This window comes from Malurus melanocephalus, unplaced genomic scaffold (assembly GCF_030028575.1).
Source record: "Malurus melanocephalus ecotype Western Australia unplaced genomic scaffold, MMel_1.1 scaffold_103, whole genome shotgun sequence".
Lineage (NCBI taxonomy): Eukaryota > Metazoa > Chordata > Aves > Passeriformes > Maluridae > Malurus > Malurus melanocephalus.
Genome location: NW_026623335.1, coordinates 1,620,240 through 1,638,384, shown reverse-complemented (window position 1 = coordinate 1,638,384; position 18,145 = coordinate 1,620,240). Strand labels below are relative to the sequence as shown.

The 18,145-nt window shown below is 37.8% G+C and overlaps 1 protein-coding gene across 1 annotated transcript in view; it reads left to right on the top strand.

Moving 5' to 3' along the window:
* The window catches only part of CDYL (chromodomain Y like), a 103,711-nt gene that overhangs the window by 78,965 nt on the left and 6,601 nt on the right, over positions 1 to 18,145 (top strand). Inside the window, exons 3-5 of the mRNA XM_057369143.1 lie at positions 13,420 to 13,676; positions 14,285 to 14,457; positions 17,376 to 17,586. Of these exons, the coding sequence (XP_057225126.1) occupies positions 13,420 to 13,676; positions 14,285 to 14,457; positions 17,376 to 17,586 (641 nt within the window). The remainder of the gene's footprint in view (positions 1 to 13,419; positions 13,677 to 14,284; positions 14,458 to 17,375; positions 17,587 to 18,145) is intronic.

Below are 18,145 nucleotides of genomic sequence, written 5' to 3'. Positions count from 1 at the left end.
AATAATCCCAAATCGGCTTTTTGAGTACATGTTGTCCTAATATAATTCTCAGAGATGTCAGGGCACTCTCATAAGAACATTTTCTGGGTGCTTACTGGAGTATTTATTAGACTGATTTGTGAAGCCTCGGCATGAACTTTAGACCCTTTTCCTATCCCTTGTAGTCTATTCTAGCATTTATTGTAGTCACAGCTCCTGCTGCCTGTACCTAGCAGGCAGGGAAGACCCTGCTTGTGAAGAGGAGGTGATGAATAGTCACACTTCTCTGACTGTCCCTGTTTGTGCTTCATCCCCCTGCAGACTGTGGCAACCTCRGCGGATGCGTGGCTTTAACTCCCACCTCACGCTGTAGCTCATGTCTCAGCAGGACATCCTGTTCACATTTTCTTTCCTGTGACAACTTTTCTCATTCCTTTTTTTCTGTAGCTAAGCATTGGTAGACAATTTGACGGCAGCAATGAAATGGTGCTGTATTTCTCTTGCAGATACCTGCAACAGTTTTTCTCATATTTTGGAATGCTTAAGGAGTTACATCGCAGGCTGTTTTCTACAGTAAAAATAAAATAGTCCATAGATACGTTCTAAAATACAAGTCACATTGTATTTGCAAAAGTAGTTCCCAACCTCAGTGTTTTATAGCCATGGAATTGAAATATTAGAAGATAGCTTCAGAGCAGGAAGTGGGTTCCAAAATGCTAATTATTATTGTCTAGTCAGTAGAACAGACAAAAATGTGTTGCTGTTATCTTTAGACATGGTGCTTTTCATGTTACTGTGTTTTCCTGTCCTCTTTCCCTTACCTTTTCCCTATGCGTTCCTGGTCAGCAGCAGCACATGGGAACTGACCAGACTGAAAGTTAACCCAATGCACCCCACAAAAATGTGTGTTTGTTCCTGCTGTTATATTATTTTTGTCCGTTTGGGGGGGGGGGAGCAGGGGGAGGGGGTTGGCATGTCTTCATTTGTTTATGTCAGTTTATTACTCATTTCTTAACACTTAGTCAGAAGTTGATATTGCTGTCCAAATAATGAGGCTAGAGAAGGAAAGCAGTAATACTTCTCAGATACTCAGCAGTAGTCGAATGTTATATAATGTTTTTTGTAAATTTGATTTAGGATTACTTTTGTCTTACTTGAGACTGGGAGAGAAAAAAGCAAAGGAGGTGAAAACATAAGTGGTAGTTATAAAGTGGAATTTGGTTGACCTCCAGAATGGTTCAGCAGATGCATCAGTAGATGGAGGGAGGGTGTTTAGGAACCCACGTGCCTTGTGTCTGGTTTTAGGCAGGATTATGCTATGAGTGACTTGTTTCTGATGTGGTAGACTATACAAGGGAGAAACAGAACAATGAAAGGAAACCAATCTTATGTATCTCTCTCTTGGTCTTATGTAAACTAGATTGATACTTAAGCACCTCAAAATAATTCAGGTTGTGCTGCTTGCCCAGGTCATAGAAGTGTGCTGAGGCTTATGGAAGAAGTGATCTTCCTGAATTTTCCAGCTGAACAGAGTGCCAGTCTGCTGGCAAGAGCAATCAAGGCCAAGGACAGACATGCAGCAGACTTCCTCCTTGTAGCAGGAATGAACTTGGTTACTCTATTTGCAGTGTTGGTCTGATATGAGCCAGGATAAATGATTATGCTGCTTCTTGCTTGTAGTCTCTTACCTCTTTTGGTGGGGTGAGATGTGGGGTCAGGAGGGGAGTAATCTCTCCTTGAAAAACAAAGCCCATATTAATTATTTTAGAAATTTCAGTAAATATATCATTTTGTTTAAAAATTAATGAAAAGGACTACCTCACTGCAACATTTTTCTTAATTGTGATGATTTAAAAGAACAGCTTGAAAATAAACTTTTCTGAGATTGATAGYGTTTTAACTGAGCTGTAGGGGGAAATATCTGATGGTGTGGTATCTTATGTGGCTGGAGTGGAAAAGCCATCAACTATTGCAACTAAAAGAAGACAAGGTGTTTGTGATTGCAAAACACCAATATGTGTTGTAACACCAATATGTTGATGTATAGATGAGAACAGAATGGAAAACTACAAGCAATAACTTTTGTTCCAGTTAACTGTTGATCTTAGGGCAATACATTAGTGATATGGTGACATAACCTGAGATCAAATGGAGATGCAGAATTTCTTATAACTGTATGTCAAACTGCTAATGGCAGAGAAGGTCCACAGTCCATCTTATACAATAACCCTGAAATCTTTGTTGCTATAAATTTCCCTTTTGAATGTCAGTCAGTGCATTTTAGGATTTTTAGGAAGTAAAATTAATTTTGGATTGAAAATTTTTAGTTTAAATRTATTTCCAACATGACAGAACAAAGAATGAATAATTCTATGTGTACAGTTTTGATGCTGAGCAAAATAGGATTGCTGCTGTGATGAGGTTATTATTTTTAAATCCKGAAATTTACATGTAAGTATATATTATAGGAAAGCTTCTGATTAATAATTTGTAATRAAACTGCATAATTTGGTATGAAACTGCAAAATATTGGTAAAATATATTCCAAGTAATGAGTGACCTCTTGTAAAAAAGATTAAATTTCTCTATGGTACCAGTATGGGTGTCCTGAGTATTGCTTTGGATCTCCAGTAGTTTTTAACTGGAAGGACACTTTTGAAACATGACTTTGAGAGCAGTCTTATTTATAAATTGAAATAAACTGAAGAGCTTTAAGRCTGCCTTGTTAAAAAAGTGTTTCTCCCACCTATATCTAAAACTACATCACTACAAATTTCGTCACCCATGGTACCTGCCAAATTTGCTAGTCTTCAAGCAAGCAAGTCTCAGAGGTATTTCACTTAGTATGATATATTTCCCATATGGACTATCACATTTGTCTGTTTCTCCTTTTTTTTACTGTCAGTCAGCATTCTTACTATGGTCAATCTTTTTAGTCTGTCATTTCCTTTGTGTGCTATACATTCATACCCATTATAAATATTTTTCTGGTTTCTTATGGCATGCTGGTTTCACCACTAGTATTTTAATTGAATTTGTAGCTTACACTACATTTCATTTTTGGTTTTGGTCTAATTCTCTCTCTTTTTTTCTTTGTCACTGGAAAAATAATTTGTTTAGCATCTGTAACTATGAGAACTTCAGAATTTTACTTTGTATTTCTAATACCCGTTCTTTATCTGTTTTAGCATCTCCCTGTATTCTTCCCAGTGTTCTTTACTTCCTATTTTCTTGTAAGTATAGCATATTCTCTTTTTCCCCTCAGTTTCTATTGATCTGTTTAACCATGTGGAGTAAATTGAAGCTACATCTCACTCCTGAAGAAAATRATTTAATTACTGTATACATTCAGTTTCATTTTTACACCCTCTCCTTATGCCTGGGGTACCTTGCTACTTGTTTGAAAACTATTTAATGCATTATCTTTTTASATAACACAACTATCTAAAATTGCACAGCATTCATCTTGGTAGAAAGTAAATTCCAATTCCATTCTGTTTGTTTAGTGGTTGGAATCTGACATGAACAGGTGGGTCCCTGGCAGGTTTCAGGAAACAGCCASTCATGTAATTCATCTGTCATTCTGTCTTATCTATGACATGTTTAAGTGGTTTCCAAGTTAAAATTGAGCTCACAATTGTGGCTGGTCATGTACTAGTCCCATTATTTTTATTCACAATCTTTGCTTTACTCAGTAGTAATTCTTCTGTCTTTTGTGTACTGTCCCCCCCTTGATATTTTTGGTTTCTCTGTATGTTCTTAATGGATTGTTTCTGAAAGTGAGATTCAGTATTGTAGGCATCTRCAGTACATAAAAATGTTCAGACCCTGTCACCCATCAACCACCTCTTACATAAGTCTGAGCACAGCTTTATAAACTTCCTGCTGAGCATGTGTGGCTTCAGTAATGGACTTTGGAATCACAAGATTGGGAGTTGTAWCAACCTGCAAGCCCAAAATGGAGATTTCTTTTTTTCCCTTTCCCCTGCTTTTTTAAATCAACAGGTTGTGCATCTAAGTACTTCCATGAAGTTGCCACGATAATATGTTTTAAAATCTATGAATTTGCTCTTAAACTGTAGACACATCGGTGTGACTCCTGTGAAAAGATGTGGTGCTGCCTGCATCACCAAATAGTCAAGTGAATCTTACTTTCCTATTGCCAGCTACACAAACTACAAAATTCTCTCTGAGGCCACTGCACACTTTGTTTTGAAGTATCTTACATGATACACTTTGTTCTTGGTGTTTGTGCAGCAACAAGCATTAGCTACCTAACTAAACCTCCCTTGGTTTTGGTAGGGTTGATACTGGTTGCTAAGTCCTACTCTGAGACACACCTTAACTGGTTTSCCTTTTATGAAGCTTGTTTGAAAATTTGCCTTCAACCACATGCTTTTATGTTGATTGGTTGTTTTCTTTGCCACAGATGTCAGTTTCTAATTTTTTTATTTCTTTACTCTTCAAAATTTCAGGCTCCTAGTACTTGTCTCTATAATAAATTGGAGGCTGTGGTTTCATACTAACACATTGATGCTGCTGAAACAGTATGTCCCACTGAAATATCACAATGATTATTCTGTTGCTTTTTATCTGTCTCTTCTCTCTAGGAATAGTACCATTATCAGTGCTTGTATTTTAATCTAGATACTTAAAATTTCTGTAAAGAAAAGAAATACAGTACTTCCATTGGGACCACCTGTAACTAATTATTCTGGCTTCTATATTCCTTGCTTTGTAGCCTGAGGGAAGTCACTTTGGCAACTCTGAACTTTTTTGTATGGCAGCATGTATTAACTACTTAATTAGTGGTTTATGGACTTAGCAGTTCAAGTTTGAGATTTTTCCTTGGATAATTTGTTCATAAATATGACAGCAGTCAATGAAGTAGAAAGYCTAAGGTCTTACATGCACACTTACTGCTTTCCTCTGCAATATGAAGAGCATGCACSGTGCATGTGATCCATCCTGCTGTGTAAGGGCAGCTCACTGCCTCCAGTCCTTTCCAGCTGCRGGCTGAGATGCCTTCTCTGTTCACTGCTTTCAGCTGGGGTTATTTCCTTGTGTTTTATCATGAGCATGATTTTGGGTTTGGTTTTTCTTTTTTKGGGGGGAGTTGTTTTTTATATGTTTATTTACTACTTTATAGCAAAATTTGATGAAAACTTTTTCTTATGATGGGCATTTTCCCAAGACTTGTGGCCATCATCATAGAGTAGTTTGTGGTGGAAACTTAAAGATGATCCAGTTCCAATCCYGCTGCCATGGGCAGGGACACCTTCCATTAGACCAGAYTGTTCAAAGCACCATCCAGTCTGGCCTCCAACACTCCCAGGGGTGGGGCACCCACAACTTCTCTGAGCAACGTGCCAATGCCTCTAGACTTGTTCCAGCAGACCTGTGATCTTCTTGTGCTGGGGGCCATGGTCAAGATCTTTGCTTTCTCTGAAAGGTCCCACATGTGGAGWCTATACCATTTGTATTTACTGGCTTCAAGAAGTGGGGCAAAATGATGTGAAGGCAAATGCCTCCCATGTTTTCTAATAATTGCCTGCAGTCATACAGGACAAAGCCTAAATTAGGGGGGATGTTTTTTTGTTGGTTTTTTTCTTTTTTTTTTTTTTTTTTTTGTTTTTTTTTGTTTTGTTTTGGTGGAGTAGTAGTATTATTGTTATCATTGTTATTATTGTTATTATTATAATTTTTTGTCTGCTCCATGAGTTCTCTATTTGAAGCAAGTTCTTGTGTATGTGCTGATCGTAGCTAGTATAGCCAAAAAAGACAGAAGAGACCAGATTCAGGTCATGATTGAAAGCACAGGTTGTCACTCACTCCTTTCYGTTATGCCTGCTTTCATATGTTGCTAGTAGACAGTATCTGCAACAGGATAAAAGGGCAAATTTGGCAAGGTGATAGGCTGTTCTGAATTACTTTTTCAATTCAGAGCATCTGACCGTCCAGCACTTGTTGCAGAGGACACCTTTTCATCATCCTGCTTTTAATATGGGCTAGTTTTTCCAGAATATGGGGAAAACTGTTGGAGAGATTTGCTTCTAGAACATTTGTGAATGCCTCTTTAGATGTGGTGTAAGTATCAGTTGTATGTTTTGCCTAAAAGAAGGGTCTTTTGGAAATCTTTTAGTTCAAATCTTTAACTCTTCATTGGAGACCACTTTCTATTGAGTATCTCTGAATTAAAAGTAAGAACCTAAGTGCAATTAATATACCCAGCCCTATGATGTTTAGTTTTTCACTTGAGGTTTTTGGGAACCTCTTAAAAAAGTCAGAGACTCCGTTTTTGCTCTTYCCCTTCCCACTCCAGCCAGTTATTTCTTCCAAGGGCAGTAGTTTCTGATAAGAGGGTGCTGCTGTAGAGCAGTTTGCCTATGTCAGTAGCAGCCAGCAGTATTAAAGTATTCCAGGTTTCTCAAGTATAAAGTGTAGCTGGTTGTGTTAGGACACCCAGCTCTGTGCCCCTGTGTACTGGAAGATGGCCTCAGGTTAATTTGCCACCTCTTAATGAATCTCTTGTTGAATATCCCCCAGGAGGCTGAGACAGCTTCTATGAATAGCAGATACCAGATAGTGCCTGGAAAAACCTGTGTACCTTCTTGAGGTGGACATGTGAAAATAGAGGTGCTTTCTTCCAGCAGGGTTACTCATTCCAGTGCTCTGATGCCAGGGTTCTTTGAAAAGTTTAACACGTGCACATCAGTGTCTTGAATGTCTGAAAGTCCGAAGCCTTCTCTGTCTACTACTTTTCTGCATTGAAACTTCATGGGTTTKGGGGCATTTGTGAATGGAGCTTTTGCAAACTCTGGTACTGAAAGCCTTGTCTGTGTGATAAGAATGAACCTGTCAATTAGTATTTACATTTGGTTTCAAAAAGGTGGTCAAATGAAAGTATTCTGCCAATATAGTGCTATACTGTTTGAATTTCATTCATTATCTAGCTAAGATATTTTAGACTGTTTTAATGTCCTTACAAGCATCATAAAATGTGTACCATGGCAAGTATATGTTCCTGTCTATAGGTGAAATTATGGGGATGTCTTTTGGTGCTATCTGCTCTAAACATTAGGATGCTGATAATCCCATAGAAAGAGAGCCATTTCTCACATCACTCTGGGGATTGGATTAAATTGCAGTGAAGTGCTCTTAATATAGAATGTGTTCACCTTAGGAGTTAGTGTGAAATAGCTGGGTATACTTCAAGTTTAGACCTTAGCCTATTTTGCAATAGCTTTTCTCTGAAGATGAGTCCCGAGAGATGTCCTTGCTTAACTCTCAAATTTTAAAGCATTTTGAATGAATGCTGTGGTGTCRTAACCTGCAGCTCCAAAAATATCAAGATAGAAGAGTTTTCCCTTATGAAGTGTTCCTAGTATTAAAAGACSTTAAAAAAAGTGTCTGTAATGTGGGAAAGGTTTTTCTTATTTGTACTTACTCATTAAAAAAAGAAATGAAATAAACTCTTTGCGTCTCACATAAAATACTTTGGTGCACACTACTGTGAAATATGGCTGGGATTTCTTGACAGGAGTAATTGTTGGAGGCACTTGGGGGAATTTTTATATCTATTTTTTCATTATAGCCATCAAAATRGTGAGAAGAGTCATGTGCTCTGTTTTCTATTTGTCAGTAACATCTTGACTGTAGATTCTGTGGAAGACAAATTACTTCAAAATGAGGCTAAAACTGCCGTGGAAGGGGAAAAGAAAACAGTTCTAATTTATCCTGATGCCATGATAAAGGAGAAAAAGAGTTTGCTTACCTGAAACATTGACARTCAAGCCTGCCAGCCACTGCTTGCTGCTAGGTTGTAGTTTCCTATYGCTGGTGTTCCACCAAGTTCTAGCGTAATAATTTGCCAGTTAATCTGTGCTTAAAACCTACAGTCGTTGTATTGAAATGTGACATATTTGCTAAAGCCACAGAAGGTGGCTGAAGAACACCTTATGGTTAGTTCCCTGTGTAACTTTTTCCTTGAAACAGAATCAAAAGTGGTTAATTTTATTTAGAAAGAATGTTGCAGCACACACTCTCTCCCGTTCTTTTGTGAGAGCTTTGAGGAGGGTATCAGCAGCAGGGTATTGCTCTCACGTAATTTAAAGAAATATCGTCCTTTGCCCACCTCCTCTCCTCCAAGGCATTTTTGGTGATGCCCATTCTAATGCTGGTTCTAAAGTGTGCACGACTTATTTCTGGTTACACTGTTGATTTGTTCTCTGTAACAATGGAACACCATTTTCTGAAAGCAAGTTACTGAAGTGCATCTTTGTTACATAAGTGATTTGTTAGAAACAGAGCAAATCAGTATTTTGGATGAAATATACAATAAATTGAGGCTTTTTTCCTTGCAAATATTTATAGTGATGTTTCAAAGTAAGTGGAACTTTTGTTTATTTGAAAATGTGTTATTAATATGCACACTCAGACAAAAAATAGGTACATGCATAGGAGGTTTAGAACCCTCATTTTGTTTCTCCAGTCTGTGCCAATATACTACAATTCTAAGATATTTTCTGTGTAATTGCTGAAGCAGTAGTAGGAAAAATACTGGAAACTCTTCTGTATTATGTTTGCATTGTGGTAGTGTTGTCTGAAATTCCTGTCCATGTTAAATACTTGATGTAGTACAGAGATAAGACTGGAAAAGCTTAACATTGTTTACAGTTAGAGATTGCTAGTACATATGAAAATGTAACAAAACACATGTTTTCTGTTTATAGGCAAAAAATTAAATGTGGGACAACCTGCACTGGATGACTGATCTTGAACTCTTGTAGGTGATATAAACAGGTAGAAGAACAATGAAGAAATAAAACTATAGAAAGGACTTAGGGAAAAATGCAAYTTCTAGTACTGGATTTCAATTTCTTTTTCTACATTGAAAATTCAGGCTGTTTTTCCAATCAGCTTTCCAGATCATATTGTTCCCTGTCTGGTACTTGAGTTGTAATCAATTACAGTTGCAGTTTTATTTTTGTAGTTAATACTTTAAGGAGTTGCTGCTGGTAGTATTTGTTCATTTGCTTATTCAAGTGKGATGCTTCTTATTAACCCTTTCATCACTTAGTGTAGAAGAGGACATAAGTGGTACTGGATGCTACAGGAAAGACATGAGAGTTCCTGAAGCTCCTTGTGAACACTGCAGGCTTCTCTGAAAATACTAAGTGGTTTCATGATTAAAATGAGGTGAATGCCTGGCATTGAGGAGGGGACAAAACAGACTTTCACATCAAACTGTGCCTATAGCAAAACATAAAACAGTGACTGTCCCTGGCTATGTGTTGCTGCTCAGGAAAAGGGCATTGGGTTTGTTTTGGATAGTTTTCTGCAAGCATCTGTTCGGTGGTAGTTTGGAAAAAAAAAAGAAAAAAAAAAAAAAAGCCTGTATTGAATATTGTGTCCAGTTTTGGGCCCTGTTCCAAGAGTTAGTAGAAGAGGTGGAGAAGAATGGCAGGCTTGGACTTGCTTCTGGAAGAAGAAAGAGGAACTAAGGGGCTAGTCAGCCTGGAGAAGGGCTGTGATGAAAGGGATGAAGCAAGTCAAAACATATGTTCCAGAGCTTGCTGACAGAAGATAGTTTGGAAGACAAAGCCATAGTGATTTTCAATAGCAAATTGAAGTCTCATGGGGAAAAAAGGTCTTAATTACATGAGGTTTGGTGCAGCCTATGATTCTGGGCATGCAAACTTTAGTAAGTGCTACATTTCTGGTGGCTGGAGTTAAAGAAAATACTCAGACAATATTGTTAACACCTCCCATGTTCTTGTGCTTGTTTCTTAGGCATCTCTTGTAAGCCTTTCATAAACAGCATACTCTGTCAGCCAAACCTTTGAATTAAGAGCACCAGCACATATGTACCAAAAAGAACGTGCAAAAGAAGCTTGGCTGGTTTTAGAACTTTTCTTTGGATGTGTCCCTAGTATTGTTGCAGTGAGGTATTTGTGTTCAGGATTTGCTATGTAAGCTAAACTGAAATTGTCAGTARCAGTGAGGCATGAATATCTTAGAGAGGTGCTTGGGATTTTAATTTTGGATTGTGGTGAAGCTGAGTGTAACTTACTTTGATTTTTTTATTAAAAACGCCTTTGTTCTACCACGTTTCCAAAACCAGTATTTTGTGTTGTCTTCCTTTGGATAAGACCAGTTCCTTTCATATATGCTGCTCATATCTTTAGTTATTTTACTTCCAAGGGTAKCTGCATGAAATTGGGGACTGTTATCCCCAATTGGTTAGCAGCTGCAAAACAAGGTAGTCCTCTTAACTTCTTTTTGCATCTATATAATGAAGCTTTGGCTTTGTCCAGTAATAGTTCTCTATTCACATCTGAGATCACATTGTTAACAATTTGCAGCTGGAAAGGGTTTTTTTAATAACTACAGGCTGTTCRTTTACCTTTTAAACAAACAGTTCTGTATTGATTGAGAATATCCAGGGTAAACTGYCTTTTTTCCAAGTCTTTACTTATTTTTGGAAGCTCAGTTTGAAAGAAGAGGGCTGAGGTGTTTTATCTTTGATATGCTATCTCCATTTATGTATTAAAATGTAGAATTACTTCTGGTTTGTTACGAAACTGTATCTTAAAGTATTAAAATACAGTTGTAATCAGCCTGAAGATAAGTAACCTTAATGCAAAGTTTACATGTGAGGAAAGCTATGGCAATACAGTTGAAATGCACCTTTTTATTTTTGTCCCTATTTGCTGTGTGTTGYTCAAGACTGAGCAGCAAAACCACCTTTGCCTGTGTCCATATAAAAAGAAATACTGCTTTTTACCCCTGAGCTGTCCTTTTGCTTCCAAGGACCAAATGCCAAGAGAAAGAGCCCCCTTTGCTGTCCCAAACATACAATCCCAAAATTACATTGATAATGACAAACATTAACAAAACATGTTTTAACTCTTTTGGTGCAGTTTTCTGATYTGTACTGCCTGGCTGAGTCTCCCTGTGCAGAGTTATGGTTTCTAAAGCTGACAGATTTTTTATTCCAGTCTAAATATCCTAGAAGTGTGTTTACATGATTGGCAAGAGGAAACTTCTTCCTCTGAGTTGCAGATGTCCCTTGCTTGAGGTTTGAAACTCTTGACTATTGATAAGTGTAGACAGGATTTAATAAAAAATCAGAAAGTCTCATGCCAGTTCAATAAGCATGAAAATTGGCCTGTGGTGTTTACATCTTGATCTCTCTTGCTAGAAGTTTGTCTCTCAAAGTATACAATCTTTGTTTCTTGCATCTCAAAAGTAATTTTCTGGTATTTGAGTATGTCTTTGGGAGTATGAGTCATGGGAAAATGCAGGCTCAAAGGTCTTGCACAAGTTTACTGACTCCTTGTTTTGACTTAGTCTAGTCTATACTATTCTTCCAATTCTTCCCTTTTTTACTATGACTAGGACAAAAGTCATAAAAAACTCTGATTGCAGTTTAAAAATCAAAGGTGATTTCAGTTGTTTTAATTTACATTTCCTATGGAAAACCAAGCCAGTGATACCATTTCATCTTGTGTTYCTAATGAAATAGTGGGCAACACTGGTGTTCCTGCAAATTCCCTTTCAAGACGATTCTTTTAAAGGAATGTAATTGCCATAATATGGTTTACAGGGGGAAAAACTTGAAAGCATCCCTCATCAACTTTGTTTTTAGTATACATAAAATTTTATTCATTCTGCCAAAATGAAAGAACTAATTTTATAAGCCATGGAAAATTTGGGAGTAAATGTGAAATTTTTGTGACAGTGTAAAATATTAATTTTCTATTTCATTTTGTTAGTTTCTGTCTCTAAAACTGATCACAAACTGAATCCAGTTTCTTACTGTTCACTTTAAACAACTAAAAAATCCTGAATTGTCTTTAACTTCTTCACAAAAAGTGAAATGGTAAGAGGATTGAATCACTAATACAACCAGAAAACCTTAAAAAGTAGAATAAAATCTTATTATTGTATGGATCCTTAAACAGACAACTTGCCTAACTAATAATGAAGTATTTATAATAAAATACTTACTTTAAAATATTTAATATAAAAATTTAATTTGTATCCAGGGGCAGTTTCTGCAATATAAATAGGAAAATGTATAATGTTCTGAATTGTAATTAAATTTAGTCTCTTTATTTATTGTCTCTCTCTTACTTCATATGAGTCAAAGTAAGCAGCTTTTCAATACAGTGAAAATATTGAGGTTTAGGGTATTACAGTTACTTAAGTGAGCTTCTTTAATGTCTTCATTGGACCCACAAGTATTTGAAGTATGTTGTAGTTAAAAAAATTAAAATAACTTAATTTGAAAATATAACTTCTTCAGAAAGATAGTGACAAATTAAACAAGGTTCATCAATGACATTTAATTGATAACTTACATATACATGGTTTAACTCTGCTTCATAGGACGTCATATGCATGATGTTCTGAAGTACCTGTTAGTGAGATAAGGCTGTGACTTTACAATAGATTTTAGTCTCAGAGCTCAATTTTCAGGAAAAATCTTTCAGAATTTTGCTGTCTTGGATTCTAACACACTTTCCCAATATTTTTAACCCTCCTATCCTAAGCACACTACATTACTTTAGTATAACAAATTCTGTGGAGATTTTGCGTGCAGACCTGAATGTACAGATGCATTATAGATCCAGWATGCTCTCTTATTTTCTCTAGTGAATGGTAATTATTTGATATTATGTTTCTAATGTGGACTACAGAAAAACCTGTCTCTTCTGTGACATGAAGAATGACCTGTTCAATTGCATGCGTTCAAACTCTGTCTGTGGAAGGGACTGGGAACAAGACCAGCAAAACTTCATTGTCTATTTGCCATTTCCAATAGCAAGAAATGTTTAACACGAGAAAGATCTCATTGTCTGTGAATCCATCAAAATATCTATCACTGCATGGGTCTTGTGCTCCTCTCGAARAACAATAGTCTGTATTTCTTCATTTCCGTTTTTCTTTAAAGGTTATTATGCTTTTGTGATTCTGTCAATCAAGTTCCTTATTTGGTTTATTCTAAGTGTCTTTTTCTTCTTTATAATAATTTCTGGTGTTTGAAACAAAAGGTTTTTGCTTTCTCTTAGCAATGTTGATGCTGTTAAATGTCTTTAAAATGAAGGAAAGGGAGAAAGCAGACCGTTAAGCTACTGAAGTGCATTGGTATTAGGAGCACTAAATAGACCCTTCTCTCCTTCTAAAATAAGTATATGACAATTGGTCTGCTAGGCCTGTTCTAAACGTAKATTTTCAAAATAATAACATCAATTTCTTGAATCCTTTTGTCAGTTTAATTTCTTTGTGCACAATGTCTATCTCAGTAACTTCCAAGGAACTGAGTTTCATATTTACTGTGTGTTCTTAATATGAGTTGCATGTTTTCACGGTAATAGGGATTGTGAGATGGGTGAACTAATCAAATGTAATTGTTCGTGTTTGAACTGTTCCCAGGTACACCCACCTTCATGGAAGCATTAGCAGCCAATGGTACAACCAACATCCAGACGTCTGTAACAGGAGTGACAGCCAGCAAACGAAGGTTTATTGATGACMGGAGGGATCAACCCTTTGATAAAAGGCTACGTTTCAGCGTGAGACAAACGGAGAGCGCCTATCGGTACAGAGACATTGTTGTCAGGAAACAAGATGGATTCACACACATTTTGCTATCAACAAAATCATCTGAAAATAATTCATTAAATCCAGAGGTCAGAACAATTCTGATTTTGGGAGGGGAAGGGAATTTGAAGTTCTTTCCTCATTTCTGCCCGTTATTAAGCCACAAGCATACATAAAACACAATACAGATTCTTATTTGCAAGATGCTATATATGTACAATTGACTCTGTGTAATTCACTTGCGTTTAAAAACTCTTATTATCTGACCATGTTGATGTGTACTGTCTTTTACAAGATGTGCACGGTCTTATAAATTTACAAAGTGCAACTTGAAAAAAGGATCATCCTCAATTAAGGTTGTTTTTTTTTTGCTGTACTGGTTGCATATGCCATCTGCTGTCCAAATTACAGAAATGCTGAATGAGTACTTTAGTTACAGATAACATCTAATGGATCTTTCCTTAATGATTTAATTACCGTGGTCTAATTACATTGTTGAAATGCAAAGCTTCTAAGACTTAAACTTTTTTTTTTTTCTGGATCAGGAAGAAAGTTAACTTTTCTAATACAGTGGTTGAATGCATCCTAAGGAAAAATTAAAGAAGTTGAAGGGTCGCAAGGGGAGGAAGAGAAGAGAGCAACATGGTAATTTTTAAAAATAGATTAAAATGATTCTTTAAAAAATTCTATTTTTCAGGTAATGAAGGAAGTCCAAAGTGCACTGAACACAGCAGCTGCAGATGACAGTAAACTTGTGCTGTTCAGYGCAGTTGGTAGCATTTTCTGCTGTGGTCTTGATTTTATTTATTTTATACGACGTTTAACGGATGATAGAAAAAAAGAAAGCACTAAAATGGCAGAAGCTATTAGGTATGTATGATTATCTTCACTTGTCTGATGATTCTTCATCATGTGGCCTGGCTTGTTTTATTTTTATTTCAAAAGCCTGTTATTCAAGAAGATCTCAGGCATTGACCTGTTACATTATAGCGTGCAGCACAACACTTCTTTATGCTCCCAGTCCATTTCTATTTGGGTTGTCATTTCATGCATTTTTACTTTTAAAATTTAACTGTGAAAACTGGGAGCATTGTAATAATCCTCCAGTTAAAACCAATATTCAAATACTTTAATAGCCATAGGATTTCAGAAAAACAAATTTAATACATTAAAACTCAAGATATATTCAATGTGGAAATTGATAAAGCACATTCAGAGCAGTGGAATGATGGATATTTTAGAGAAGTAGATTAATTCTGGTGGTCATCCCAATGCTAGGTACCAAACTTAAAATTTAAACAAARTAAGCTGAACTACTACTAAGTTGAAGAAAATATATGGAAAAATGTTTGGATCTTGGAGGAGTGTTTTAACAGTGCAAACAAGTACCTATCATTTGAACACTGGTTTTGAGATCCTGGTCTCTGTTATGTTTCCAGAGTATCTATATTCATTCAGAGCCCTGTCTTCTGTTACTGTTATCTGTGGTCAGTTATTTTTATCAAAGGAGATTTTTCAGTCATTCCATGTAGAAGTTGCTCATGCAGTGACTTCAGATGTGGCCAGAGRCTCTTAACACTGAGCATCCATCACTGCTTTAATTTGGGCCCTTCCAGAAACCTGATTTTTCACCCAATATTCATTGTTAATAAAAGGGGCAAAGGTAATTTAAATGACCTCCAAACACTCACCCTCCCTTTCAAATAAGGTCTTTTTCATATATGTGCTAGAGATGGTCCTCTCTGGGATATTCAGGTGTGATTAAAATTATCTAAAGTCTCTGAACTGGGTATTAGTATGGTGACTTCCATGAGATGATTCCAGGTTTGGTTTTGGTTCTTTTGAATTAACTATTTCAGTTCACTAGAATGAGTTAAGAAGCAATGTGATAACCTTTAGTGCTGAATGCAATATAGTAAAATTGTCCTGTTTTGTAGAAATACAAAAATACTTAACACAGATAAGGAACAAACTTTAAAATTACATGTRTATGTATTCATACAGATATGACTATTTTTTCCTAAGAAGCTCGTATAGGCATTGCTGTTTGAGAACAGAGAAGCATCCACATTTTGTGGGGCCTGGAATGAATTGTCATCTTGTGTTGACAATGAGGATGAGAATATGCATATGTCACTTAATAGCATAGTRCCCAGAGCATTATTACCAACCAAGAGAAGGGAGGTGAGGAGGGCAAGTTTACAGGTGTGTGATAGGTGATAATGGAGTTCTACTATTTACGTTTGTTCAAAGCAGATTCATTTGTTAAGAAAAGCTGTCTCTCAGGAGTCCAGAAATGTTTCTCAAGTAGCATCATTAATGCTTTGCCTGTCTTCATTTGTACCTTCTTGCTGTCACTGAAAAACACCGGTAAATACCTTACGCCAATGCTGTATGTAAATACAGTGGGGACGAAGCGGGGYTGTGCCATAGTTGTGGTACCCAGAGGTGAGGAAAGGCTGCAGCCGTTTTTGAGACAGCTGTAAGGCACATGAATGTACCAAAAGTGCCATATCTGCTGATGTTCGTAGGGGGGTGTTAAATCTGCACCTGCTCATTTACTCTGATGTGTTGGGCTGGGAGCAATGCTAGGCTTTTACAGAATCAGAAAAGGATTGACGTTGGAAGGGGCATTTGAAGGTCATCTTGTTCAACCTGCTCAAACAAGGTCACCTAGGGCAGGTTGGCCAGGATAATTTTCTGGGTATCGTTAGTATCTCCCAAGACTGAGAGTCCACAACCTTGTTGGCTGCCTGTTTGGTCACCCTCACAGTAAGAAAGTGTTTCCTGCTGTTCAGAGGAAACCTGCTGTGTTTCAGTTTGTGCCCACTGACTCACTGGGCTCCACTGAAAAGAGCGTGTCTCTGTCCTCTTTGCATCCCCCTTCAGGTTTATACATRTTGATGACATCCCTGAGCCTTTTCTTCTCCTGGCTGAATAGGCCCAGCTCACTCAGTTCCTGGGTCACCTTGATGGTGACCTTTGCTAGACCATCTGGAGTCTCTTGCACCCAGGAGCCCATAACTGGGCACCAGGGCTGAGCAGAGGAGGGGCAGAATCAACTCCTGCAACCTGCAGACAGCATTCCTCCAAAAGCAGCACAGGATACCAGTGGCCTGCTTTGCCACAAAGGCACACKGCTGGCTCAAGTTCAGCTTGGCTCGTTTTCTGCCAAGGTCCTTTCCAGCTGTTTGGCTTCCAGCATATATTGGTGCCTGGGGTTGTTCCTCCCCAGGCACAGTGCTTTGCACCTACCTCCCTTTGTTGAGCTTTAGGAGGTTCCTGTCAGCTCATTTTCCAGCCTGTTGAGGTCCCTCTGGATGGCAGCACAATCCTCTGATGTATCAGCCTGGTTTTGTGTCYTAAACAAACTTGCTGAGGATAGATGTGCCCCATCATCCAGATCATCAGTGAAGCTGTTGAACAGTGCCGGAGCCATCACTGACCCCATGGGGTGCAACACTTAAATTCCTGGCCTGTGCCATGAGTCACCACCCTCTGGGCCAGCCATTTAGACATTTTCAATCCACCTCACTGTCTGATCATCCAGCTCATACATTAACTTGACTACAAAACTCTTGTGAGAGACAGTGCTGAAAGCCTCACTCAGTGTAGACATTATCCACCTCTCCCCTCATCCACCAAATAACCACCTCGTTGTGGAAGGTTATCAGATTGGGTTTGAAAATTGCTTTACTGTGGCGATGGGTTGTTATGGAGTTTTCAAGGGCTGGTATATTTTACACTCTTGATACATGTAGTGAGTGCATGTTTCTGTTTCTCTTCAGGAATTTTGTGAATACTTTTATTCAGTTTAAGAAGCCTATCATTGTAGCAGTAAATGGCCCAGCCATTGGACTTGGAGCATCTATATTGCCTCTGTGTGACGTGGTTTGGGCTAACGAGAAGGCTTGGTTTCAGACACCATACACTACTTTTGGACAAAGTCCAGATGGATGTTCATCCCTTACATTCCCTCGGATAATGGGCCTGGCTTCTGTAAGTAGTTTGCAGGGTAGGGGCTGACAGCATCACACTTCAGTTGTGATAATTTATCCAGTGTGATTTCAAGACTTTTTGCCTTGCTGTGTTGTCTTTTTCTTAATTTTTTTTTCTCTCATGAAAACCTTTCATGAGAAACCACCCTTTATGGCTTTTCTGCTCCATGCTCTTACAACTTAGTCTTCACCTGCACGCACGGAACAGAAAGCAGGCACAGGACTTAATCCCACCTTTAACCTTGATGGTGTCAGAAGGGTCATGTCCTGTGTACCAAGACACACGTGCCCTGCTGCTGCCTCGTGAGGAGCAGCCACTGGTGTCTTGCATTCAGCACAGCATCAGAGTGTGACACTCGGTGTCCCTGCACAGCAGAACGCTGTGGCACCAGCCCGTAGCAGTCTTATGTCAGGATGCAAAATAAGTATTTTGGCTTCCACGCACTCCTAACAAAAAGCTATTTATCTCTTACCTACATTATTTTCATATCAMATGGTGTTTTTTCATGCTGTGTTCTTTGAAAACTTAGACCTACGTCCCTTTCCAGTTTGGGTAGTAT